The sequence below is a fragment of the Fusarium verticillioides genome, chromosome 1 (genome assembly GCF_000149555.1).
Source record: "Fusarium verticillioides 7600 chromosome 1, whole genome shotgun sequence".
NCBI lineage: Eukaryota > Fungi > Ascomycota > Sordariomycetes > Hypocreales > Nectriaceae > Fusarium > Fusarium verticillioides.
In genome coordinates, this window is record NC_031675.1 from 3,538,644 (window position 1) to 3,562,964 (window position 24,321).

Sequence of the window (24,321 nt, forward strand, 5' to 3'; positions counted from 1 at the left end):
ATGCGACCAGGGCTGCAAATCACGTGTATCGTGTGACCTGCTGTGTAACAGATCTGTCTGTAGTGGCTAATGCAATGGGCAGTACATTCACAACAGTCAGCCCACCAGCAGTAACATCCACCCTTTCATGCTTGTTCTGTTTATAGAACTGACCATCAAAAAGCCGACCGCTGTTTGAGTGGCTCACGGACCAGTAATGCAACAGTGCAAAACACGACATTAGAATTAATGATCCTCCTCTCTGAGTCTCGTCTTTGTCATTGCTCATGCTTACTTCGCAAAGCGTTCTAGATGGTACTAACTACTATGTCTTATGTGTATTTGATACTCCAGCCGATTTTGATTACTCCTTGATGAATGCAACAACATCCAAAAACCATCAAGCCTTATTTGCGCCGGAAAAGTCAAACCTGAAGTCAGCGGTAGAGTCAGAGCAGAGTCCAGACCAGACCAAGAGATTGAGCCCTCCAATCGCTCGTCTGATCCGAAACGCCAGCAACTCAAAAAGGCAACCCCCAAATCACCATCACGCGAATGTCATTGAAATCTCCTTCTCTTTGCCAAAATCATCATCATCTGAATCCCCCCACGGTTCATGCAATGTCATCGTTGGCAGTGTCTGCGCCGTCTTCACCTGTGGCCTAGTTGCTACCGTCTCAGTAGGTGCTACCGTTGCTGACCGCGGATGATCGTCAAACGAGGTATCGAATGTCATCTGAATGTCGTCCTCGTCATGTCGGTCCGAGACGTATGCGTCACCGTGTCCTGACCCAAATCCTCCGCCGTACGGTGAACTGTACCCAGGTGGTGATGCTTGTCTGGTGTAGCTTGGTGTGTAACTGTGAGACCTCTCCTGGGACACACGAGTATCGCGCGAGTCTCGTTCGCCGGTCAGATCCGTCCGAGAGCCTGCTCTAGAGCCATTGGCCACCGCCGAAGGAGACGCGGGAAGCGAGGACACATCCAACTTCATTGGAGGCAGAGTCGATTTGATCTCCTTGACTTGCAGGTCCTCCGGACTGGCATAGTGATCTCGTGCATCTTTGGCAATTTCTGCACGGATTGCATCAATGTCGAAAAGGACACCAGTGTTGCTGTCGGCTTGTTCCGCATCCTTTGCCTTCTCCTTGCCTTCTCCCTTATTCTTTGAGTCTTCGTATATTTCCCAGTCCTGTTTCTCCGCGTTCTTTCGACGACCGAAGAAGCTGAACCGCCCACTCTTCTTGGCCTTGCCCTCTTTCTCGAGGTTCTTGCGTGCCTCTTCGATCTCATTGATCAGTTCTCTTTGGCGCTCGTTATGGTTGTCCGGGTCTGGATCTTCGATTTCGACGAACTCTTCACTCTCAACAGACCATCCACATCTTATCAACAATACCGGCATCTTTTGACGATAATCCATGTGGCCATTCACGAGATCCGTTACGTCCATGTTCTCAACAAACGGACAATCCTCCACTGGAGCTAGACCTGCTACTCGGCGGATACCTCCACTCGTGAGTCGGAATAGGTAGCCTAAGATCCAGTCGTTGCGGTTGTACGCATTCAAGAATCGTCCGGAAACCACAGTCTTGGCCTTAACGTACTCCTCCTTCTTTACCACGATAGGCGAGCCAAACATGTAGACATTTTGCACAATACCAACCGCCCCCTTCTTGCTGAGCTCCTGAAGGCAAGAGAAAACGACTCGTGCGCCGATCGAGAACCCAACCAAGGTAATGGGTCGTGTTCCTAGGTTGCGTTCTAGCAGGGAATCTGCTAGAATCTTTCCAGCGGATGTGGCTCTGTCAAGCGAGACAGCCCATGGGTTGTCAATAAGATAGGCAAGCTTGGTAAGAATTATCGGTAGCTGCAGAGCTGACATGAGAGCAGCTAGTATGGTTGTGCCCAGAATTTGCTGGATGCTTTGTGTAAGAGCCTTTGTGATCGTTAGTCTGATAATCTCTATTAGAACAGGGTGTAAATCTTCTGACCTCAGTAGCCAAAATGTTGATAGTGTCACCCATACTCCGAAGCATCTCAGGCTCGAAGAGCACTGAGTAGAGGTCACCCATGACAGGGTCTACCGTACTGAATGGCAGTCGTACGTCATCGACCTTACCTGTCAGCCACCCCGAGATAGTGACAATGAGGTTGACTCGCTTGTTGTTGTGAAGGGGACGATATTCGAACGTCCTAACCGCGCCAGTTCTTCGGTCCGCAGCCCTGCCTCCGATGATACTGCCTGATGCTGCTGCGCCCGAGGTGATGATGGCTGCGCCCCCTACACCACCGAGGAAACTTCCCGTGCCAGTCACTCCGATGGCTGTTAATCCGGTAGCCAGGCCAGCACCGATCACAGGAGCAAGCAAACCTGCCGAAAGACCAATGACCAACCCGCCGCCTACGGTGGCCAATCCCATCATCACATATCGACGGGTCAGTGCGTTCTTCCTGCGAGTTTCCGTGTGTTCTTCCTCGTTCCAGTTCTCCTTCTCGGCAGCTTGCTGCATCTCCAGAGCCTCTGTCACCTTCTTCTCAAAACGGCAGATATCTACCCACGTGATATCAAGGCTCTCACCAACTCGCTCCAAGAGAACTCTCGAGCGGGAATCGTAAATAGAATCAGCGATCAAGAGGAGGAAGAGGTCGCAAAGCACAGTCCACCGAAGATCAATATCGATCTTTGCGGTGGTGGGGAGCTGTGATGGTGTCTTCACCTCAGAGAGCTCCTCGCCGTCAAGCGCCTCATATGGCGGCGGTGCCTCTGCAGGCTTCTCGTTCAGTGATGGGGTGCTTGGCATCGACGACTCGCCATCTGCCATGGGATTTGATACTCGAGCATTAGTATTGAGCGCGGGCGCCAAGTCTTGCGGCATAACTCCATGTTCTGCCAACTGTTCGATCATAATCTGCTCAGCTTCATTGATCTCCATATGAGCGTACAGTCGAAGCATCATTTTCTGACCCCACATCAGCATGGATTCAACTGACATAGCAACCTCCTTCTTTGTCTTCTTGAACGATTTCATTTTTTCTGCCTCTTTCACAAGTCTGACGATCTCGAGACGGACCAATCCAACGTATGCAACTCTTTGGCCTTCTGTCAAGAGATCTTTGGTAGCCTGCATCTGACCGATAGCATCTCGTCCTTCATCATCGTCGACCATACTGGTTCCGGCTGCGCTCTTGAAGAGATATTTCGTATTGTCGTCCATGCTTGTTGCCGACTCGGCATCATCGTCCAATGTTACCCGAGTATAGCCCTTGCCAGCACCTCCAAGTCCTCCATATTCGTATGATTCATCCTGTTCCGGATCGTATTCCCTTGCCACTAGTTTGTCGTCGTCGTTGTACATATCGTATCGCGCATAAGAAGGCATTTCTTGCCAGTCATCCTCTTCCACCCCTTTTTGAGGTTCTTCTGGCTTGGTAGAGATCTTCTGGTGGGAAAACTCAGAAACATCCTTTCGATTGGCCTGCGTAGGCGATACAGGAGTTGGCGTGACTTTGTTGGGCTGAGGCGGCTCTTCCTTACTAACAGCTACTTCGTCACCTGTAGACTTTTTGACAAGATCTGCTACCTCAGGTTGTGTTTCCACTGAGCCCTTGTGCGTCGGATCGTCTGGCTTGGGAGTCCCTTGGTTCTTGATAGCGACATCGACATCTGTATGCTCTTTGGAAGCCTCTGAAATTTCTGACCGTGTCTTTCTTGAATCTTTTGGCTCCTGATCGCTGATATCTTTGGCCTCGGTACGCTCGATCTTTCCTGGAGTTTTGCTAAAAGTTGGTGTGGGGGTTTCGTCCGTGGCCAAAGGCGGGTTTGAAGCATCTTTGTTAGGATTTGACTGTTCAGATCGAGCATCTTCAAAGGTTTCGCTCTTGTCGTCATCCTTAACAGATTCGACGGTGCAGGGTGTTGTTTGATCGCCGGACTTATCGTTCTTCGTCTCGGACACTATCGGTTGCTCACCGCTCGAGGTATCTGCTACAGGAGTTGCAGTAGGATTCTCATCTTTGGATGTCTCGGTAGGCTCATCGTTCTTCGGAGTTGGAAAGCGCCTGATGGGTAGGCCGAAATCGTCAACCTCGGTAGGTGTAGTCATGATGTCAATCGATGATGAATTGTGGTTTGTCTGGGGCTCCCGATCAACGGGCTCGGCGGAAAGAATTGCTTCTGCGACAGAAAGAAAAAGTAAAGAGAAAGCTGGTTCGGCTACGTGTAATGCGCCTTGAAAGAACGGATCGAAAGGACCGAAGATCTGTAGATGACATTCGACCCGAGTGCAAGTGCTGCGAGTGGACGGAGGAATCCTCTGGCTCCTGAATTAGGTTGAGGCCGTCAAAGGAGAACTCTGTGGTGTGATGATGTAAGTGGTTGTTCGACGTGAAATGCCACACCCGTATTCAATGATTTAGAAGCTGAGACGAGTTGTTGAAAGGGGTGGGCTTGTTGTTCCCCTCGTCCCTCTCAAAACTAAAAGGAACAAAACTCCTATAATTATTGATGGATAGAATCCAACTTCACATTACTTTGAGTGGGGGTCGACCCATCCCATCTGAAAAGATGGCTGAGTCTGGCGGAAGCGGTTGGTGGCCCTCCACTAGCAGACAGCGGATGGCGGGGCTTTCAGTGGTTGGTTGTTTTTAGTGGATGGGCATTGTGCCTGCCCAGAGGGTTCATAGTGCAGGGCACCCTTGTAACTCAGGGATGGGTCTCGTCATTCAATATAATATGGTTTGTTCTCAAATCAATTTCTCCTTCATACCTCACGCGACCCCTGATTTGTCTACTTAGGCATACCTTTCTTTGATTTGAGGTGAACTTCAACAATTGATATAGTTTATGGTCATTGCAAGATGAAGAGCTGGTTAGGGCCGAGTGAATCATGATCTGTAAATTGCTAACATTGTTGACGCTCAAACACTATTTATTCCTTTCATGCGCCCCTGGACTCCCTCAATCTATGCTATCTTCTCGGGTATCGTTAACGGCGCACACTCCTTTTGATATTCCCTGCCTTCATTGGCACATATTCCAGATCAAGCACATGGTGATGATAGCATCCCTGTCTCAGCCCTGGAGACTGCCACCCGCTTTGCTTGCTAGCTTTATCATGACTCTGCCATGGTCACTTCCGCTGCTGTAGTGTCCATTTCACGGTCATCTGCTGCAGTAGCCTTGTTTCTCCTCCGTCTCTTTCGTTTGCCGGCGCCTTCTTGTGGGGCGTCCTTCGCATCAGTAGATTCTCCCTTTCGTGGTTGTTGTCCTTCTGTCTTTGCCTTCTTGGGTTTCTGGACCGCCAAAGGATTAGGCCCCTTGGGTCCGTGTCCTTTCTTCTTCTTCGGTTTTTGTTCTTCAGAGCTGTTATCAGTCTTCTTGTCGACCTTCTCGTCGTCGTCTGCATCTTCTCGCTTTCGCTTGCCCAATTGGTTCTTGATCTCTGCTCGAAATTTGCTTCTCTCCTCCTTTGCTCGCACTTGAACGCTCTCATCCGCCATTGGCTCGAGAATCATAACACTCCTCTTGATATAGATGAGGGGGACTCCTTTGATGCCTCGCAGCATCCTTCGTACCTCCTGGTCTTGGCTGGCCACAACATAGCGATGCTTATTCTGAAGTGTATCCTTCGGGTCGACAACTGATCGAAGACACTCTTGAGTGCTCAATGGCTCGGGATAATCGTCGGGATGGTGACCGCATCGTCTTCGCTCCAGAGTCTTGGCTAGGTCAATGGCTTCATGAACACCTGGCTCATTTCGCGCTGCATAAAGTTTGCGAATTTCGCATTGAGTAATCACTATCCCAGTTAGAAGGTTGACCACGACAAATTTTGTCATGGAAACATACTGGGCTTGACCTTGCCATGAACTGTCCTTGACAGAGCGGGCTCGAGGTCCATCTTGAACCGGGAAGAATCTCTCACCATTTCGGCATCGACTGTAACTTGTAAGTTTTGTCTACGTAGCTTAGGTTTGCGACAACTTACCCAGAACCTGATAGGGCTCACGAAAGCCGAAAGTCTGGGAGAACTGCTCCATGAGCTTCCGATATTGTTTTGACCGCTTTCCTCTCATTCTGAATGATTTGTTGAACCAAGCTAGGTGATTGTTTAGACTTGCTAGAACTGGATGCGACGAAGTCACGGCTCGCAGAAAATAAATTTCCTTATCGCGGCACGTGCGATAAGCTAAGCTCGACCCGCTGGTACATGCGCCATGGCCGTTACCTATGCCCCGCCATCCCACTTCCTTCATTTGCCGGGCAGAGAGCAAGAAAACATCAGACCTTGGAATATGATGTCAAAATCAACTCAGCAGAGGTATACTGAGATTATCCTACGCTCTGGTACCTGTACTAAGTTGCCCAAGTCTTCTTGTTGTTTGGATCGAAGTCCTGAGTTTTCTTTCTTCCTCTATATTGCCATGGCTCTTATTTGGGGCTGAAAATAAGGCAGGTGCTACAGTATTACTTTAGAATGGAGGTTCCATGTCTAAATTTTGTCTAGGCAGATCTTCTCTATGTAATTCATGATTACTCGTTATATGAGAACTATTTGTTTACCTCTCCACCATTAAATCATGTAATTAGGTATCTTATGCTTCGAAGGGTCGATCCGGCAAGTCTGCTGGAAGCCGTCCAGATGTCTCAGTTGTCCAGCAAAGAGACTACTATCATCCCTCATTTTTCACGCAGAGGGCTGCGACAACACTGATATCATCAAGTTTACCTGCTACTGTTAGCTTTGCTTTCTCTCTTAGAAACCGGTCGCTTTTGCTTACCACCCTCGCTTGCTAAACCCTCTTCGATCGCATGCTCCATGAATGGACTCTCGGCGAAAGGATCTACGGCGATTTCCCGGGCTGCCTCCATCAGATCTTGAGCCGCAACTCTCATTCCACCGTTGCGGCCACCTGCGCGATCACCCTTGTGAGCTTCTGCATGTGTCCCAGATTCCCACTCTTTAATGCTTTTGAGTATTCTTGCAACGATCTCGTGCTCCCAAAGATTATCGATAACCCCGTCACTCATCGCAAGTACAATATCTCCGACTTCCAAATCGACCTTGTCCATAACTGCATTATCGGTGGGTGTGTCAGGACTGTTAGTCCCAAGCTGTCGTGGGCAATCAAACCAGTGCCACTGCTCCACAGTCTTATAGATGACTTTTTCAGTACTGGGTCGGAGTACCATGACCTGGCAGTCGCCCACGTTAGTCACATACAAGACGGGCGATGCTTGTGCTTCATTCTCGGTGCAAGTCTTGTAATGTAGTTGCGCGCCACAAGCTGTTGTTGTTCCCAAACAGTCTTGCGACGTAGTCGCTTCAAGAGTCTGTTCATATGCACTTTGTAGGCTGGCGATGGGGTTCGGTTCTTGCGACCTTGGTAATCCAACAAGTTCTTCCTCGATCGCAGAAGACCAGAAATGCCCAATCAGTCTTGACCAGAGCCTGCAGTTCAATCAGTAACGATGGTAAGAGAGATTCGGAAGTTGCCCGGCAACTTACCCGGCATGCCCTCTCGGTCTTGTGGCCCACGCGCCCACGCCGTCGTTGGCACAAATGAAATAATCACTCGCATAGACAGCATCATCGCCATTTGTTTTCCCTCTGATAAGCTGTCCGTTGACAAAAGCACGACGGTCACGGCTCTGGTGATGTGTACTTAAAGGATCGGTAAAGGATGTAGACGGAGGAGAGAGGAAAGGCGGAGGGAATGGGCGGGGAGGTCGTTTCGCAAAGAGTCCAATGCCTGTTTCGAATCGAAAAGGCAAGATGGGAACATCATGTAAAAGGCGAGTCGTCGTCGAAGCGAATCGTCTCTTGCGACATGGGCGCCATGCTGTGCATGCCAGGCGTCGCACCGGGAGCGATGGTAAGAAGGATGTCGGGACGGCCGCCAGAATCGAAGATGGTTGACTGGGCATTCCAGCTGCACAAGCCCAGAGCTACCCCTTTTGAGTTGCCTGCCTGGCCGCAACCTGTAGTTAGATTGCTAATGTACTCTCCAAGAGAGAGATGTGATCCCCAGGAGAGAGCAGAGCACCGTAATCAGGCTCGGACAGCTGGGGGATTACAGACAGTTGCCCAGACACGTGATAAGCCCGAGACCGCCAAAACAGGGTGTCATCCAGAACAGGCAGTTTTTGTGTCAAAGCGACCAATGATGTACAAACACTATTCTTCTCCCGCAGGAACCCGAGCTCATTGTTGACCCCAACGGTAGGAGAGAGGACTAGATTGAGCTAGCATTGGAGGCAGAACGAGAAGAATCACCCTGCAAACGCCCTTGGAACGATTCAGTTTGTGCGGTTGGCCTGCTTCTTTTGTAAAAACTTGCCTTGAGATAGGATGTGCTTCGGGGATCTTCCGTGAGAGAGTGGCTGAAGCCCAATTGCAGCAATGCATGGCGTTTGATAAGTCAGCCAATGCACATAAGTGTAGGCTATATATATACCCCGAGAAACGCTGATTTGACAACTGAAAAGGCATATATACATATAAAGGGCCCATTAGTAAGGGACTTCATTCGATTTGATTTTGATGAACCGTGTCAGTCTGAAAGGGACGAATAGCAACGGTGGATCCTTTGGAGATAAAGTAGGTTCCTAAGGTACCTAGGTTGGTTGGGAGGCTACAGGGTAAGTTACCAGGAAACTGACAGCACTTTACAACACGTAGTCCTCCTTGGGGGCGTCGGGGAACAAAAAAGTATCGAACCTTGACATAGTGTATCAAAATGAATTTAGCAAAATATATCCTTAACTTATGCTAAGCTAACTAAGTCTTTTTGTCACTTACTGGTAGGATCAAGGCCTGAGTTTTCTAGCCTCCCCTTGAGGCTAATGGTCGCTGAAGCTGTGTAAGTGACCACGTGCTGGCGCCATGGAAATACAGGCATATTCACACGTCATGAAACGAAACAACGCTAACTTGACAAAATAAAGTGTGTCCAATCTCGTGGTTAGCGCACCTTGTTCAACCCGATCTAGTGATTCGACCCAATCAGATGCCAAGAAATGTTGGCAACCTGCAAATTGCCAGAAGGGAGTAGGATCCTTCACTAACTAGCTGGAGATATCGTCAATATTCGTTCAGGAAAACCATATATGATAAGACGAGGGCTGTAGGATGACGCATTTTATCAACACTGCTCATGATATGTTTTGAATTCTCCACGCAAAGTTCAGCTGGACTAGAAATAGTGCCACATCACGATCTGATCCAAACTTATTACCGCAAAATTGGACTCATGACGTAAGGGATGGGGATGAATTGACTCTCAATCAAAGCCCATCTCCCCATTAGGGGTCAGCTTGAATCTCCTGCGGACGTTATTATGTGGACTGCGAAAATAGCGTCCAGGAAATTCAATGACATACGTGGAGCTGGCATGACGAACTGCGGCTCTTTAGATGAGTAGTCGGCTTTTCAAATGCCTGACGATCAAACAGGTGGACCTCGACGATCGTAAGGGGGTCTTGTGAATCTACTCCGTAAAAGGCTGTACTAATCGCAGCAATCTCGTGCAGTTGACTTTGAAGTGAGACGTCTCACGTTAATCACAATTGTGATTGACACTGCCAGTACTTCAACCCCCCCATATTGACACACAATCCTTCTTGACCGTATAGATACAGAGGTATCAGCTAGCCGCCTTTGCAAAATAACAAACCCCATCCTGGTTGTAACCTTCGAGCGTATTCCTGGCGGCTGAGTGAGCATGGATAGTGCAAGGCCAAGGGGAAGCCGGTGTAGCCGGTTGAGCTAGAAGATTCATCAGATTTTGCCCTGAATTTAGTTGTGTACATCTTCTCAAACAATAATACGTTGTGACCAATGGGACTTGGTGATGGTCACAAACACCAAGAGCTTGGCAGCATAGCCATCACGATTTGGAGCCCAAGCCCAAGCTGCAACGTCTTATTCACAGCATGTACTTTCAATTCGTAGTTTGACAGTCCAGGTAGCCTTCTCCAGGTTTTGAAAAACCCGAGCCATCCTCATCCTTGTCCGGCTGAAGTAGGTAGGGCTCGGATGCCTCAATCAAGCCCACGACTGTCTACTATCCGTACAGTATGTATTAAAGCTCAGAGGTAATGATTATCTGTATTATAAGGCAATGGCATTATGCAAGAATTCGGTACGAATAGTATATGTGTGCATTTTGCAATTACAGTAAAGCAATCTGTATAATACGGAACCGAAATCGATAGTAGCCTACCGACTCTATCCCTATCTTAGATGGCAACATTTGAGGCCTCGAAGTGCCAAGCTTTTTCTGACCCCAGAAAACTGCTTACCTAGACTGCTGAGCGAAGCCCGCTGATTTACTGTACATATTCCGAACAAACTCTCTTCAAATCCCAGCGGCTGGACACGCTTACGTATGCATGAACTTATGAAGCAGAATGGTGGAGTCAGACCAACAAAGTCTGGATATCATGTTGAGCCTTGGCGAAATACTATTGAAGCGATACGAGACCTGGCTTGCTGGCTTAGCTCGCTCGCTGGTATGGTGTAATTTCGCTGGTACGAGACGGTAGGGAGGTATTTTCAGTGAAGGAAGCTGACGGGATGGCACGATACCCGCAACACATGGGCCAAACAAGAGAATCGCGACCAGAGTGGCTGGCTGCAGGGCTTCAGGCGCTGAGACGCATTCGATGGATCCCACGAGAAATCATTGATGGAGCCAGCGGCAACAAGAAGCCTTGAATTGGAAGATGGCGTTAGTTAGTGACGAATCTGTTTTGCCGGGATATGCCTCTCCGCCCGTATCCCGCCTGTCGTTAATAACACCGCTTTACGGGCTCCGAAGCGGGAGAACCCCAGCCACTGTCTAGATACCGAATATTCTTCTATAGGCTCACATTGGCCTGTAATTTTGGGCAGTGGATCGGCGGTAAATGCTGCAGGTACCCAAACTGCAAAGCTACCAAGTTACCTATACCTCTTTGTAAGTCGTGAAGCGTTTGGACAAGATTTGTTGCAATCTTGCTTTGAGCTCTGCTGCGCTGCCGCGAGTTTGCGCAATGTGCATCGGATCCTGAATGCCAGGTTCTGTGCTCGGATACTAAATCAAAGCCGTCTCAGACAAAGGTACTCCGTACATATAATGATACTGGTGATAGCCGGCGCCAAGCGACCGAAGCCCAGATGCGCCGGTCTCTTCTCACGTTGCACCACGCATGTCTCCGGATCTTGGCTGGGTCATAGACAACTGATCCGGCGTCAGAATGATTGGATGGCATGTTTTTTCAACATGGCTCTCCAGACGTCCAACTGTCCATTCAGCATCTTTCCTGTTTGTGAAAGGCATGTTGCGAAACAGAGGCCTGCCTTGCGATGGCTCCGAGTCATTCTCTGTCATTCTTTGAGCTCTATTTTCGTCTCCAAGTTGCGTCGTCAACTTGAAACTGGGCTTCATGTCGAGTATATAGAAATACGATACCCTGCCATTACTGTATGCATGTTGTAGGCTTCCTTGCTTCTCACAGAATCCAAACTCTGTTCGCTTCCCTGATTCACTTTTTTATACTTTTATTCCCGTTTTAATTCTCTTGGCTCACCGACTTTGCTCTCATTACTCGGTGTGCAGTACATTAGAGGTTCTAAGAGGGGGTGTCAGTTCCAGACTTAGACTTCTCGCCCAGACCATCGCCGGCTGCTAGTGACGTATGCCATCGAACAGGTCCATCACCACTCAATTCGTTCATCGCGAATCGTTCATAAGGAACTGGATTGGGCCATCCTGTACGGGTACTGGGGTACGCGGCCGCAGGGAAAGCAGAGTAAAGCACATTTTTGTATGCAGGCAAGCAACCAAGATCGCCTAAGTCCGGACCCTCTTGTTACCAGCTCCGGAGACAACTCTAGCTGAAAGTTGCTCAACTCGTGGGACTTATCAGTAAAGGGACCCCCGCGCTGGCTGGAGATCGCAGCATTGGACCAGGCTTGAAGCTTGTTGCAGGTCCTCTTTTTTCCAAGAAAACCTGCTGTTGACGTTGCGATTTCTGGGTCCTTACCAGCCTCTGACAGATCTATTAAACAACGAAAGCCCGCAAGTCGAAACCCTGGGAAAGCTAGACGTTCTGCACGACGCATCTCCATTTAAAGCTCAACGCACGCAACGCAAAGCGAGCAGTCACAGCGCTGCACCAAACCATTAAAAAGTGCCGTTGGCATTGACATTGGCATCCAATTGCCATTGCCGCCGTCCGCCGAGTGACGATCTTTCTCAAGCCCGCCGACGCCGGCTTCCGCGTATTGACGTACATACACTGAAATCACGAAATTACGGCCACGGCTTATAAGAAATTACCGACCATCCCCATATTCAGAGCCAAGACTTGTATTGTCTAACTACCTAGACTCTCGTCACTTTCACTTGTCGCTCGCTCAGTTAGGTTGCTGCAATTCCTTTTACGGTAGTTCACCACAGTTTTGACCTTGACCAGCTGTACCAGGGCTGGTCATCCTTGGCCGGTTAATAAGTACTGACTGACATGTCAGTCGCCCGAAGCATCCGTATCTGTATCCGCAATCTGCCTTCGCACCCGCCGCAGCACCAACTTTGAATGGATACAGTCCGGCGCCGAGTTCTAAAGGGAGTCTAGAGTCTAATAAAGTCGCACATACAAGAAGCGCCCACTTCACCTACATCTGAATCGTCCCGCACGCAAGGGCCTGTTTACTTCTTCTTTCCTTCTCACTCCCGGACCTTGGATTCGCCCTGATCTTGGATGCCCAGCGATAATCAAGCTTGTCTGGAAATTACGGTACCAGATTGTCGTCAGTATTGTGGCTGACGCACCTCACACCTCTCGAGATATCCCTTGCGCATTTGATCTGGTCAACTACTGACCTAACAGCTCCCTCCCTTTTGCTGTTTGTGGTTTCTGGGCACCAATTGGCCTGAGTTTTTCTTCTTTTTGATATTTTTGTCTCAGAAATTTCCTCATTTGCAGGCCGAGCATTGTGGACAAAATGGGTCGAAATCGAGGTGCGTACCATCAAATATTGTGCATTCGTGAATCCCATTCCAGCTCAGGACTTGACTTTGATCGTCCGCCGCGTACGTTGCGTTGCGTCGCTTTACGACCCGACAAGACAGAAGACGGCGCGCTATGGAGTGGTTCGCTGGTCCTTGCCCTGGCGTTGGCCCACCTCCGTCTAAGTCGAGGCGGGCTTGCCCATGTCATGATGGAAGCCCACTGCACGGTGGCAGCTCTACGCCTGTAACCACAGCCAGGGGGGGCTGCTTATGGGTACCTCTCGGAACGGCGGGGGCTTTGACATCCACTATGCGTTAACGTGTGGTGGCCCAAAATGCCCTTGGCTAGCTCATCTAGGGGTCCGTTTCTTTTGGCTCAAGGGACTGAGCGACGGGCTCTCTTCCTCCAGGGGGCTGCATACCATTCTCTTCATAACATCTCACCTCATCCCGTCCTTGTCGTACTAACTCTTTGGTGCCAATACTTTAGTCCTCTCTTTTATGTCCCAGTTCTCTGCGGGCACAAAGACACCGCCGCCCTCAACTTCTCCTCCGTCAAACTCACCTCACAGACCGGGGCATCGCAAGACGAACTCTGGTACAGAACCCTTTCCCGACCACCGAGTCAGTACCGACATTTCTCGGCCAAATACACCGCCTTCGCGGCCAGATTATGGCACTCCCATAAACGGCGGCTCCCCGATCGAACCTTCTGCTCGCCGAAGACGCAGCTCATCTGCTGCATCATCACGACCCCCGTCCATGGTCCTGGCTCATCAACCACCCATCATGGATATCACGGAGGATACAATCCCCGAACTGCAGCCCATCTTTTCATTCCTTAACAGCCATTCCAACAAGCTGTACCAAGAGGGTTATTTCCTCAAACTCGATGACCAGAATACACGTACGCTCGATCTAGCTTCCATTGCCGCTTGTTCCTCCACACTTGCACCCCTGTAGCGCCAAGTTTACTCCACACTCAACTATCTACACATATGCTGCAAGGATGGTCAGCTAACAAAGTCGTTTACAGAGGGTAAACCCAACCCTGATAGAACTTGGACAGAGTGTTTTGCCCAGCTAGTGGGAACCGTCTTGTCACTATGGGATGCCGCGGAACTAGATGCGGCTGGAGAAGACGGCGAAGTCTTACCCAAGTTTATCAACTTGACGGATGCCTCGATCAAAATGGTAAAGGACCCGCTCGCGTGTTAAGTATGTCTTCACACTTGACTAACACAATTTCGTCACAGATTGAGTCGCTGCCTACAAGATCTTCAGATGAGCAACCGCTACAGAACATCCTGAGCATCTCAACGGCTGGAAGAAACAGATATCTCCTCCATTTCAACTCGCGGCACTCGCTGCTGCAATGGACTGCTGGCATTCGACTAGCTATTTTCGAGCACTCTTCTCTGCAGGAGGCTTATACTGGCGCTCTGATTGCCGGCAAGGGCAAATCGCTCAACAATATTGGTGTCATCATGGAGAGGGCACGATTCCCCACCGAAGAATGGGTTAGAGTCCGATTCGGCGCTGGTGTACCTTGGAGAAGATGCTGGTGTGTTATCACCCCCCCTGACGAAAAGCAGTATGCAAAACTCCAGAAGGAGCTCAAGAAGAGGTCTCCTTACGATCGATCGCCTGTGCCCACACTCAAGGGAGATATCAAATTTTACGACCAGCGGAAGGATGGTAAGAAGCAGAAGAAGATGCAGCCAATTGCTACCATCACCGACGCCTACTCTGCCTATGCCATCTATCCTCAGTCCAAGTCATTGATTGATGCGTCGACCTTACTCAAGGTTGAGGGTAACATTGCTATTCATACTGATCCTCCCTCGTCTACCGAAGGGTTCGTCTTCATCATGCCTGAGACACACCCTGCTGTGAGCGGATTCGAGATGCTGATGCGTTTCCTCTTTCCAACCTGGGATACATTTGGTCTTTACGGCCGACCTGGTAGACTTGTTGCCAGCACACTTGACTCCAGGTCTCTCATGTTTGCTATGCCTAAGAGCCGCCGCTATGGTTATCTTGAGAATTTGGATGTTTCCAACCTCATTCTTGAGGATGGTAGCTCTGGATGGGGCGAGAGAGATTGGAGAAAGAAGCTCAAGGAATGCACTGGTACTCGCATGAATGCTGTAGATGATGCACCCACGACACGTTCTCGAAGCAACAGTCGAAAGAGTGTTCGACTAAGCTTTGGTGATGGACCTCCAAAGCCCAAGGCCGGATTTTCAGATGAACAAGTTCCAACCAGATCCTCGCGATCATTCTCTCTTACTGAGCGCACTCGAACAGACTCAGCTCCCGCAGATCCTGCGAGGGTTGCCTTTGGAGGACATGGCCGTAACTCATCCGACCCCAACCAATTGGGAGGCCCTCCTTTCCGTCCTGGTACCAATGAAAATAGCCCTTACTCAGGCTCGCCACGACGTGGACAAACTCCCGTTGGCGCTCCACACCATAACCAAACTTCCCGTGACGAGAGTCCCGCTTACCAGAATGAACGAGCTCCCTCTGGCTCTCCTCCCCTGAAAGACTTGGATGGCATGCGTCAGATGCATACTCCTGAACCAGTCTCACAACCCCCAGCCTTCAGTCACGGGTCTCAGGCTCGCCCCGTCAGCAGAGCTTACCATTCCCCTGAGCTTAGGCGGGCTAATAGTAGGCTTTCCGTCACAACTCTGGCCCAGCTTGCCACAGCTGGCGGGTTAGGTGGCCCGAACGATTCGAATCCTTCTCCACGAGGAGATGAGGTGGACGCTGCAAGATCTGGACCATCGGTACTGCCACCACACGCCAACTCCGTAGGGATATCTGCTAACGACAACCGCTCGCGTGAAGCTTTAAGCCCACTGAATCAGGATCCCTCTTCCAACAGTCTTCCTCCTCCGGCAAACTTATCCCAACAACGATCACGATCGCCACTGGCCCAGCCCCCGCTTGGGCCTCCTAATGCCTATGGCCGCGGGCCTAACTCACGTCCTGGAACTTCAGAAGGACGGCGATCTCCGATGCCTCCCGGCATGCCACCTCAACAACGACCTCCCCATCCTCAAAATACCAACCGTCGGCCTGACATGGGCCCTGATGGCCGCCGACCGTCTGATCCTCGGGGTCCTGGATTTGACGGGCGTAGACCTTCAGACCCTCGAGGTCGTGGCAATGGTCCTCCTCCTGGCCATATGCCTCCGCCACATGGTCCCCATGGTAATTTTCGTCCCGGACCGGGGCGCTCCGGACCTCCTGGACCACCTCCGGGTTATCGCCCTAACGGACCTCCTCATGGACCGCCAAATGGACCACCGGGGCTCAAGGGTTATCGGAAGCCTGTGCCAGGCGGACCTCCACCACCTGCTCCTTTTGAAAATTCTAAGGGTAACACCATGTCGGGTAGCAGTGGGATCACCACGAATGAGATAATCGACCATTATGCGTTCGACCAAGGTCGTCAAACACCTCGGCAAGGCACCCCTAACTCAGAGAGGCGACCAGGACCCCCAGGCAGGCAAGAAAGCCACACGAGCAACCAAAGCAGTCATTATGAGGATAATTCTCCTACCAGCAGCCTCAAGAACTTTGTAGATACATACCAATACAGTGAACCAAAGCCCCGAGCTGGTGTCCTGAAGACTGTCGGTGGCGCTGAGGAGCCTGATCCTCGAGATCCTGGCTTTGATATACCAGATATCAATTTCGGTCCGACTATTAATTACGCAGCAATCAAGGACCGCAGTAAAACTCCCGGCGCTCTGACTCCCGGTGGCTCATCACAGAGACCGCATACACCTGGGGGTCAAGGACCAACGCCCCCGCCTCATAAATCTTCGGGTTCTCAGGGATCTCTTGGGCGTAAGGAATCTCCAGACCCAAAGCGGACTATGGCATGGCAACCCGGCGCATCAACTCCCCCGAGCAACGCACACGGGTTAAGCCCCGAAGAATTTGTGCAGCAAAGGGCGGCCCATGCTCGGAGTGCTTCCAGCAACACGTTGGGCGGCTCACCCAGCCCAGGCATGAAACGAACTAGTTCCTCTGACATGCTACAAGCTATCCAGAACGGTCGCCACTCTCGCAGCAGCTCTGCTGATCTGCTTGCACGACCTGGATCGCGGGGTGCTAGTTCGACCTTGAACTTTGCAAGCTCTGGGGAGACATCTAGCCACCTCAGTGCTCGGGAGCAGGAGCATGTTGCTCGCCTTACAGGCCAACCGTTGATCAGCATGCCAGGACATCAGAGACAGGGTTCACAGGGTAGTTTTATGCCTGGCCACCAGAGGCAAGCTTCCTCTGGATCAGGGTTGGTTGGTGCTATCGAGGCCCGGGAACGGGAAAAGCAACAGATGAAGCAAGGAGTGAATAGCCAGGCAGTCCAGCATGCGATCAGCCAGCGTCAGCAGCAACAGGCTGCCATGGCGTACCAGCAGCAAATGGCACAGCAACAAATGGCTCAGCAGCAAATGATGCAACAACAAGTGGCTCAGCAGCAACAGATTGCGTACCAGCAGCAGGCTCATCAACAACAAAACTACCAGCAAGGATATCAACAGCCAATGATGGGTGCTGGAACTATTCCCCCATACAGCCCCATGGGCCAGCCAGCTGGTCAGTACACTCCTGGTGGATCTCCGTACGGGCCGGCACCTCAGCAGATGGGAGGGCATGGACAGCCGAACAGTTTCTCGCGACCGCTTCGGGCTGCGCAGCAGGTCGACCCTCGCTTTGTACCACCTCAGGGTCAATACGGCCCATCGCCTGGAGCTCAGCAGACCGCTCGAAACGTTCATCCCCAGTATCAAGGACAAGCGTTTTAGTAACGAATAGGGCAGGGTCTAGTTATACCACTGGTTGACGAAGATTATGGATATTTGGATGATTGAAGCGATTTGGAGCAAACATCAAGGGGCCGCATATATCACATGGCGTTCAGGAAATGACAAGAGGTGCTTATTTGGGGGTAGCGGGTTGAAAACCAATTGCATAGTCATAGTCCGGGCATACAAAGAAAGGACTGCATTATCTTAGCAAGGGAAAGCATGCTTGGTTATAGATGCATCTTGAATCTGCCCAACATACAATTCTATTTCTTCTAAAGAATTAAAGTGTCTTCAATTTCATAGTCCGGGGTAATATAGTTTTGTCTCATTTAGAAAAAGCCAAAAAAAAGAGAGAGAATGACTCAATTGTATTCTGTCTAATATCATGACGTAAATAACAAGAGTTGAGGAGAAAGTCATCTATTGGTTCATGATGTTGCGTGAACTAGGCTGAGACCTTTGGCAGGCGTTGCTGTCCAGTGACTTTGCTCGACCCGCTCGATTCTGGAGGCGAGTCTCGAGGGCAAAGCATTGTTGGTAGAGGCGCCTGATGCGCTGAAGTAGATTCTTGTACTTGTGAACTGTGATCGTTAATGAAGTGACAAAGCGCGTGACTTGAACGCGTCCCAAGTACCATTTTCACGCGCCCGTGTTACAAGAAAAGAAACGTGATGTGACCTTGTTTTGTTGAATCAGATGAGCTTGACTTTTTTACTTTTTTAACCCTCCCTGGTTGCTGAGGCATCCGAGACGTACAGCAAGTACGGATACCTAGGCTAGGTACGGAGTACATACTGACCGTTTCCACTCTGTCAGTCAGTGGAGGTAAGGGGTTGCCGCCCCGTTGGTGATCATGAACGGCACTCAAACGGCTTCTCCCCGCTGCGACTTTGCTCTCTTGGGGATTTCCCAGCCTAGAAGCGGTCACTAGAGGCTGCCTAATACCTTGTTAAATTCCATTCTGATAGGTCAGCCAGCGTCGTTATTCCAGATTCCGATTGACATCAGCCAACCAGCGTCAGCAGCGACCTGACCCTCGAGGATGGACACTGTCGGTCGTGACGTCCTCATCCCTCGTCCCTGCCCGCCGTCCCATCCAATACTTGAACCTCAAAGTCCCTTGTCGTTTCTTTTCCCATCCTGCCCCCCTCTCTTGGACTCTTGATACTCTTCACTTGTCTATCTCTCGTCTCTTTCTTCTTTGCTTCCTTACCTCTCACCATACGCAATTTCTTTATACAGGCCTCGCACAACTACTGTCTCGACTCGACCGCGCCGAGACACACAAACTTTTGGCTGCCCGTTACCCCAACTGCACCTGCGCCTAGGACTTTCGACCCTCTTGCTAGATGCGCCCGTGATCGCCTCGACTGTTTAGCACGACCTCACGATTTGCCTCGACTTGGCCCCATTGAAACTTTTCACGCAGGTCTTGCATCGCTTCGCAGCGTAGGCTGCTCGAGTCCCTCCAATGGACGGCGACGAGCCCACGCAAGGTACGCCTGCCCATCTATCCAATGCTCCCTCCGTTTCGAACTGACCTCCCTCTGGAAGCGACGCAGAATGTTCTGGATCCGCGCCGTGTTGGGAAGCAGAATTCAGGCTTCTCAGATGAAGATATCTCTGACATAATATGCGTCCTCTATCCGCACTCTGATTCTGCCCGTGTCGAACTCGAACGTTTGGTCGACGAAAACTCCCCACATATCATTGGAAGGGACGAAGCGGATGGCGTCGAACCCGACTATGCCTTAGAAGACCAAGCAGCCCGTTTTCACGCCAACCCAACCGGCACCGGTACCCATGCCATCATCCTACGTCTATCGTCGCACCTCAAGAACCCGAAAGCCGGCTTTGTCTTTGGTCGAAATCCTGTGCGATGCGACGTTGTGTTTGTCAACGATCCCTTGAAAAGAATCAGTAACATTCATTTCCGGATTTACGTCAACGAATATGGCACTGTCATGGTTGAGGACCAATCGACCAACGGTACTATTGTGGATGATCACCTTTTAACCTCCCATCCTCAAGCCAAGGGAAGAAGTGACCCTCCCATTAGCAAGTGGGTTTTGAGTTCTGGCTCCATCATCAAGATCTATCTCCATAAGGAGGCCCGGGACTTGACTTTCCGAGTCCGTATACCCAGGCGTGATAATGAGTATGACCAAGCATATACCGATAAAGTCGACGATTTCTTCACACGTCATGGGCTACCACGCCAGAATGAAACCATCACGCCTGGACCAGGCGGCCACGTTGATCTCTTCAAACAACCTGCCCAGACTAATCTCAAGAGAGAAGAGACCAATGAGATAACGCAGCATACTCCTCAGACGTTGTCTAAAAGACGAGACGCACCAAGGGAATGGACGGGCTCCGGAAAATATAACAGAACCGGCTCAATCGGGAAGGGTGCCTTCGCAGTTGTCCACAGGGTCACTTCAAAGTATGACGGATTACCATATGCTGCTAAAGAGATTGAAAAGCGTCGCTTTATCAAGAACGGCGTCCTTGATCAGAAGGTAGAGAATGAGATGAAGATCATGCAACGGGTTAAGCATGTGAGTCTTGCCCCTTGTTACCCGCTTCCATCGCTAACATAAATTATCAGCCCCATATTGTTCGCTACATGGAACACTTTGAATGGGATGACCGATTGCTAATCATAATTATGGAATTCGTGCCAGGCGGTGATTTGGGAAAACTCATATCAGACCAAAAGGCTCTGAGGGAGGATGTTGTTCGAATCATGTCAGGGCAGCTCTTGGGTGCCTTGGGGTATCTGCACGCCAACAGCATCACCCATCGCGACGTCAAACCAGACAACATCCTCATTAACTCACTCAATCCAATAGACCTCAAGCTCACCGACTTTGGCCTGTCGAAGATGGTTGACAGCGAACAGACCTTCCTGCGAACATTTTGCGGCACCTTGCTTTATTGCGCCCCTGAGGTGTATACAGAATATGCCGAGTACGATGATGACGGTGTACGTAGTCGAGGAAAGAAGGTGAGACGTCCACCGGGCCAGAGATACAACCACGCGGTTGACATCTGGTCTCTGGGTGGGGTCTTGTTTTATGCTCTGACTGCGTCGCCTCCTTATCCTGTCAAGAGTGGCATCAGCTACTCTGAGCTGTTGCACAAAATTATGACCACCCGGCTGAATATCGCACCACTGCAGAGGAATGATGTATCGGAGCAAGCTATTGACTTCCTCTGCAGAATGCTCCAGCGCCGGCCAGAAAACCGAGCAACCGTGGCAGAACTTGAAAGTCACCCATGGTCTTCCGGCGAAGACTCTATCATCAATGCTTCACAATCCTTTGACGAGGTATCGGATGATGACATGTTTGACAACTTTTCGCAGTTGCAGCCCAGACAGTACGAAGAAGATAGGGTTAGTGACTCTATGGGCGAAGAGTCAGAAAAAGAAACCCCCACGGTACCATTAGAAACGAACCAGCCAAGACTATTCGGGGAAGTCGGTGTCTCAGCGATTGGTAGCTCAGGAGTTATCCCGGAAGATTACCTCAACCTCAAGAACAGCAGTAGCCCTAGCGCAGACGAGACTGAAATTCTCCGCAGGGATGAAGACGAAGCATATCAATCGGACGATTTGGTCACGCCCAGGAACAGGAATCGTCGAACATATCGCCAGAATACCATTTCAATGGCACAGAATCAGTCCGAGGACCAACTTCAGAGTCTAGTTGAGGACGTGGCGTCACAGAGCCTCGGCGGGAATGAGCCAAACCTGCAAGGCGCTGGACAGTCACGTTATTCTCTGCAATCGGCAGACTTCAATACTAGTAAACGAAAACCCTCGTCATATGATACAAGCGACGAGTTCGACAACACACCCCAAGGAAAGCCTACAATGAAAAGACTCAAGTCGGAAGGTAATATTGAAGATCTAGCAAATGACGTACTTGAAGAGTACAAACTGCTGGTGCAAGTACCATCTGCCGAGAAGCAAGCCTCGGGGCGTCAAATCGACAAGCCTTACAACAAGACGTGCTTCTGGGAGCAAGATAAGACAACGTGGCACTTCGACTATCCGGAGCTCACACATTTGCAACACAAAGCTTTCGAGCGGGGTGCGGCAGCGAGAAATGAAAAATTCGAGCCCGGAAAATCGCCGTTGTGGGATCTTGCGATGAAGTATTTCTCTCCCGTTTCAAAAGCCGGGCCACAAATCAACCAAGGTCGACGAAGCTCGCGGACACCTCAGGACACAGCGGCCGATGTGCCTCTGGAATTTCCTCCGACTGCCGCCCCGCTTGAGAATTCTCAGATTCCCGACACTTTGCCTACGCACACGCAGATAATCGTCCCGGTTCAGGAAGATGAGCCCAATAGACGTGCCATTGGCGTGCTTGAGTCTCATCATGAGTCCTGTGTCCCTGGGATTAGTATTCCTATCAAAGATACTTTGGTCTCATTCGGCCGTGGCCCGGCAAATACTGTGGTCTTCAGAGATATACAAGAATCTCGAGTGCCGAAGTATGCGTTTAAACTGCTGCTTTGGAAAGAAGATGGCACCTTCGACCCTTCGAAGGATCCTGATAAACTCCCTCCACCTTGGCTTCGAGATGCCGGAGATCCAAACGAGTATGGTTTTTACATCTCGACTAAAGCATCTGTTGGCATCAGCATCAATGGATACCAACTTGCTTCTTCTGATGCTAAGAACCACAGCGGCCCCTCACATCATTGGGCTCGAATTTGGAATGGCGACACAGTGATGATATGGGGCGATAGAAAGAGCACACAGACGAAGCTCGTTTTTCAATGCTTCTGGGGAGCTTCTTCACAGGCACGTGAGGGGAGCCAAGGCCTACAACTCGCATCTCCATCACTCTCCCAGAAGCTTGACGCTGCGTGTCAGAAGGCAGAGAAGAGGGTCAAGGAGGCCATTGAGAAGAAGAAGATTAAGGATGCAATCAACGCTGATCTACAAGAGCGTACAGAAAACATTGAAAGAGAACAAGAACGAAGTCGTGCTTTCGAGAAGAAGCGAAAGGAGGCCATCGCTTATCTTGACTCTAGACAAACCCCTTTGTTGCGGATAGCTTCACCGCCAAGCGCACTAGGAACGAGTAACTATCGTGAAACTCTGATGTTTCGCATGAGCTCTGACAACAACCTCTCGATCCAGTGACAAAGCGCATTATATATATATACGATTTGCCAGAGGAGGGGTTGTACATATTTCCCTAAGTCCCCAGTCCTTGAACTGTTGTACGAACAAGGAGTTATGATTTCTTTTCTTTTTCCTTGGTATCTTTGGCGGGATATGGGCTAAGCACGAGAATTGGTTGGTGCTATAGGAAACCATGTGGATGACGAACGCTACTTACAGCTAGATTCGTGATTCTCTCGGCGAAAGGGGCTTTTCTGGATGGAGATAGATCCTGCTATCATGTCATCTTGGAGGAGTATATGTGGGAAAATGCAGAACATACAACATAGAAAACGATATATCCTGTAATTGAAGACATTGCACGTCTCTTCTTTCATGCGATTGATGTATTTTAGCTGTGACGGAAAATGTCTGACCTTATACAAGTTGAACAAGTTTGTTTGTATCTCAAAGACATGTACATATTTGGAGGGCCAGTTCATAATACATCAGGCATTAAGCCATTTTATCTCTAATAATACAATAGCAAAGTTGACCGAAAAAGCGCTTGTCATACAATCATAATCCTCCTTCATACAAATCATAATCATTCCTCGTAACCGACCTCATTTCAACTTTTCATCATCCGGACCCAATCATCCAGGGGTTGATGCACATGCATCCAAGGTTCATACATTTTGTTCCCAAAAGGTTCATTTCCACAAATCTTCTCGTTCAGGAGCTTAATCACTAGGCTCAAGTGAAAGTCTGGTGATGCCTCATGAAAGCATGCTGGTGGTTATCAAGTTTTAGACAGCGATGCCGTCTACAAAAGGCTGAAAAGGCGATGTAACATGAAAAGAATTGTTCCGGATAGTCTCATGAAACTTTTCGAAATTTTGACCATAAGATACTTCATCGTCTTGCTCGACGACTGAAGAAGCGGCCTCTACGATAAGTTTGTACTCTGCGAGGCTAGAGCGTCAGTCGGTAAGATTGGCAGCATTAGTTTTGGTCACGACTCACCGATATGGTCAGATGAACTCTCATGGGAGTCATCAGCAGTGCTCGCCTCCTCAACTGTTGGGATAGGATCGAATGCATTCTTCCATACAGACGTGTCTGACTGGGCAGGTGAGCATTGCTTACCAGCGTGCTCTTTCTTTGGCGAATTGTCAGATCTGACAGAAGAAGTGCAGGAGGCAAATTCTGGAAAGCTGTGTTGGCGAGGTGTATAATAAGGGTTGCCGCTGGCTTGACACTCAGTCTTGTCAAGATTTGAATCCCTATTGATGAAACTGGACGAGCCAAGATCCGTAAATGAGGCAGTAAAAATGTTTGACGAGCACTTAGATTGCTGAGGACATGGAGTTGTCTGGCTGTCAGTGAAAC

At 49.9% G+C, this 24,321-nt stretch overlaps 5 protein-coding genes across 13 annotated transcripts; 2 read left to right on the forward strand and 3 right to left on the reverse strand.

Annotated features, from left to right (window-relative positions):
* Window positions 1–156: 156 nt before the first annotated feature.
* Window positions 157–4,494, reverse strand: FVEG_00897 (hypothetical protein). Its single transcript, XM_018887580.1, has 2 exons — window positions 1,971–4,494; window positions 157–1,915 (listed from the first exon to the last, which is right to left on the reverse strand). Exons 1-2 carry the CDS (start codon window positions 4,080–4,082, stop codon window positions 527–529), a joined length of 3,501 nt encoding a protein of 1,166 aa, XP_018743352.1. The 5' UTR covers window positions 4,083–4,494; the 3' UTR covers window positions 157–526.
* A 352-nt stretch (window positions 4,495–4,846) lies between these two features.
* Window positions 4,847–6,091, reverse strand: FVEG_00896 (hypothetical protein). The gene is made up of 3 exons (XM_018887579.1): window positions 5,967–6,091; window positions 5,828–5,917; window positions 4,847–5,777 (listed from the first exon to the last, which is right to left on the reverse strand). Exons 1-3 carry the CDS (start codon window positions 6,052–6,054, stop codon window positions 5,092–5,094), a joined length of 864 nt encoding a protein of 287 aa, XP_018743351.1. The 5' UTR covers window positions 6,055–6,091; the 3' UTR covers window positions 4,847–5,091.
* A 252-nt stretch (window positions 6,092–6,343) lies between these two features.
* Window positions 6,344–9,906, reverse strand: FVEG_00895 (hypothetical protein). 3 transcript variants are annotated; one of them, XM_018887576.1, is made up of 4 exons: window positions 9,362–9,906; window positions 7,488–9,304; window positions 6,760–7,430; window positions 6,344–6,707 (listed from the first exon to the last, which is right to left on the reverse strand). In XM_018887576.1, the coding sequence occupies exons 2-4, from the start codon at window positions 7,904–7,906 to the stop codon at window positions 6,652–6,654; spliced, it is 1,146 nt and encodes a 381-aa protein (XP_018743348.1). In that variant the 5' UTR covers window positions 7,907–9,304; window positions 9,362–9,906; the 3' UTR covers window positions 6,344–6,651. The 3 variants fall into 3 exon arrangements, with proteins under 3 accessions (XP_018743348.1, XP_018743349.1, XP_018743350.1); XM_018887578.1 differs by lacking the exon at window positions 9,362–9,906 and having other exon boundaries at window positions 6,364–6,707; window positions 7,488–8,267; window positions 8,320–8,459; XM_018887577.1 differs by having other exon boundaries at window positions 7,488–9,378.
* A 1,413-nt stretch (window positions 9,907–11,319) lies between these two features.
* Window positions 11,320–18,216, forward strand: FVEG_00894 (hypothetical protein). Of its 6 annotated transcripts, none has more exons than XM_018887571.1 (5): window positions 11,320–12,409; window positions 12,495–12,984; window positions 13,466–13,882; window positions 14,012–14,169; window positions 14,232–18,216. In XM_018887571.1, the coding sequence occupies exons 2-5, from the start codon at window positions 12,969–12,971 to the stop codon at window positions 17,799–17,801; spliced, it is 4,161 nt and encodes a 1,386-aa protein (XP_018743343.1). In that variant the 5' UTR covers window positions 11,320–12,409; window positions 12,495–12,968; the 3' UTR covers window positions 17,802–18,216. The 6 variants fall into 6 exon arrangements, with proteins under 6 accessions (XP_018743343.1, XP_018743342.1, XP_018743346.1 ...); XM_018887575.1 differs by having other exon boundaries at window positions 11,956–12,388; window positions 12,440–12,984; window positions 13,033–13,882; XM_018887572.1 differs by having other exon boundaries at window positions 11,956–12,388; window positions 12,440–12,984.
* A 300-nt stretch (window positions 18,217–18,516) lies between these two features.
* Window positions 18,517–23,491, forward strand: FVEG_00893 (serine/threonine protein kinase). Of its 2 annotated transcripts, XM_018887569.1 has the most exons (4): window positions 18,517–18,772; window positions 18,830–19,300; window positions 19,359–20,365; window positions 20,416–23,489. In XM_018887569.1, the coding sequence occupies exons 2-4, from the start codon at window positions 19,276–19,278 to the stop codon at window positions 22,966–22,968; spliced, it is 3,585 nt and encodes a 1,194-aa protein (XP_018743341.1). In that variant the 5' UTR covers window positions 18,517–18,772; window positions 18,830–19,275; the 3' UTR covers window positions 22,969–23,489. The 2 variants fall into 2 exon arrangements, with proteins under 2 accessions (XP_018743341.1, XP_018743340.1); XM_018887568.1 differs by having other exon boundaries at window positions 18,517–19,300; window positions 20,416–23,491.
* The last annotated feature ends 830 nt before the right edge of the window (window positions 23,492–24,321 follow it).

Coding starts and splice junctions, on each gene's coding strand:
- FVEG_00897 (XM_018887580.1), bottom strand. CDS start 4,082: ATGACTACACCTACCGAGGTTGACGATTTCGGCCTACCCATCAGGCGC. Junction 1,916..1,970: donor TCAACATTTTGGCTACTGAG/GTCAGAAGATTT, acceptor ACGATCACAAAG/GCTCTTACACAAAGCATCCA.
- FVEG_00896 (XM_018887579.1), bottom strand. CDS start 6,054: ATGAGAGGAAAGCGGTCAAAACAATATCGGAAGCTCATGGAGCAGTTC. Junction 5,918..5,966: donor TGAGCCCTATCAGGTTCTGG/GTAAGTTGTCGC, acceptor TACAAGTTACAG/TCGATGCCGAAATGGTGAGA. Junction 5,778..5,827: donor TCATGGCAAGGTCAAGCCCA/GTATGTTTCCAT, acceptor TAACTGGGATAG/TGATTACTCAATGCGAAATT.
- FVEG_00895 (XM_018887576.1), bottom strand. CDS start 7,906: ATGCCCAGTCAACCATCTTCGATTCTGGCGGCCGTCCCGACATCCTTC. Junction 7,431..7,487: donor AGACCGAGAGGGCATGCCGG/GTAAGTTGCCGG, acceptor ATTGAACTGCAG/GCTCTGGTCAAGACTGATTG. Junction 6,708..6,759: donor GGGTTTAGCAAGCGAGGGTG/GTAAGCAAAAGC, acceptor TAACAGTAGCAG/GTAAACTTGATGATATCAGT.
- FVEG_00894 (XM_018887570.1), top strand. Junction 13,883..14,011: donor ACTCGATGACCAGAATACAC/GTACGCTCGATC, acceptor AGTCGTTTACAG/AGGGTAAACCCAACCCTGAT. Junction 14,170..14,231: donor CGGATGCCTCGATCAAAATG/GTAAAGGACCCG, acceptor ATTTCGTCACAG/ATTGAGTCGCTGCCTACAAG.
- FVEG_00893 (XM_018887568.1), top strand. CDS start 19,276: ATGGACGGCGACGAGCCCACGCAAG. Junction 19,301..19,358: donor CGGCGACGAGCCCACGCAAG/GTACGCCTGCCC, acceptor TCCCTCTGGAAG/CGACGCAGAATGTTCTGGAT. Junction 20,366..20,415: donor TCATGCAACGGGTTAAGCAT/GTGAGTCTTGCC, acceptor ATAAATTATCAG/CCCCATATTGTTCGCTACAT.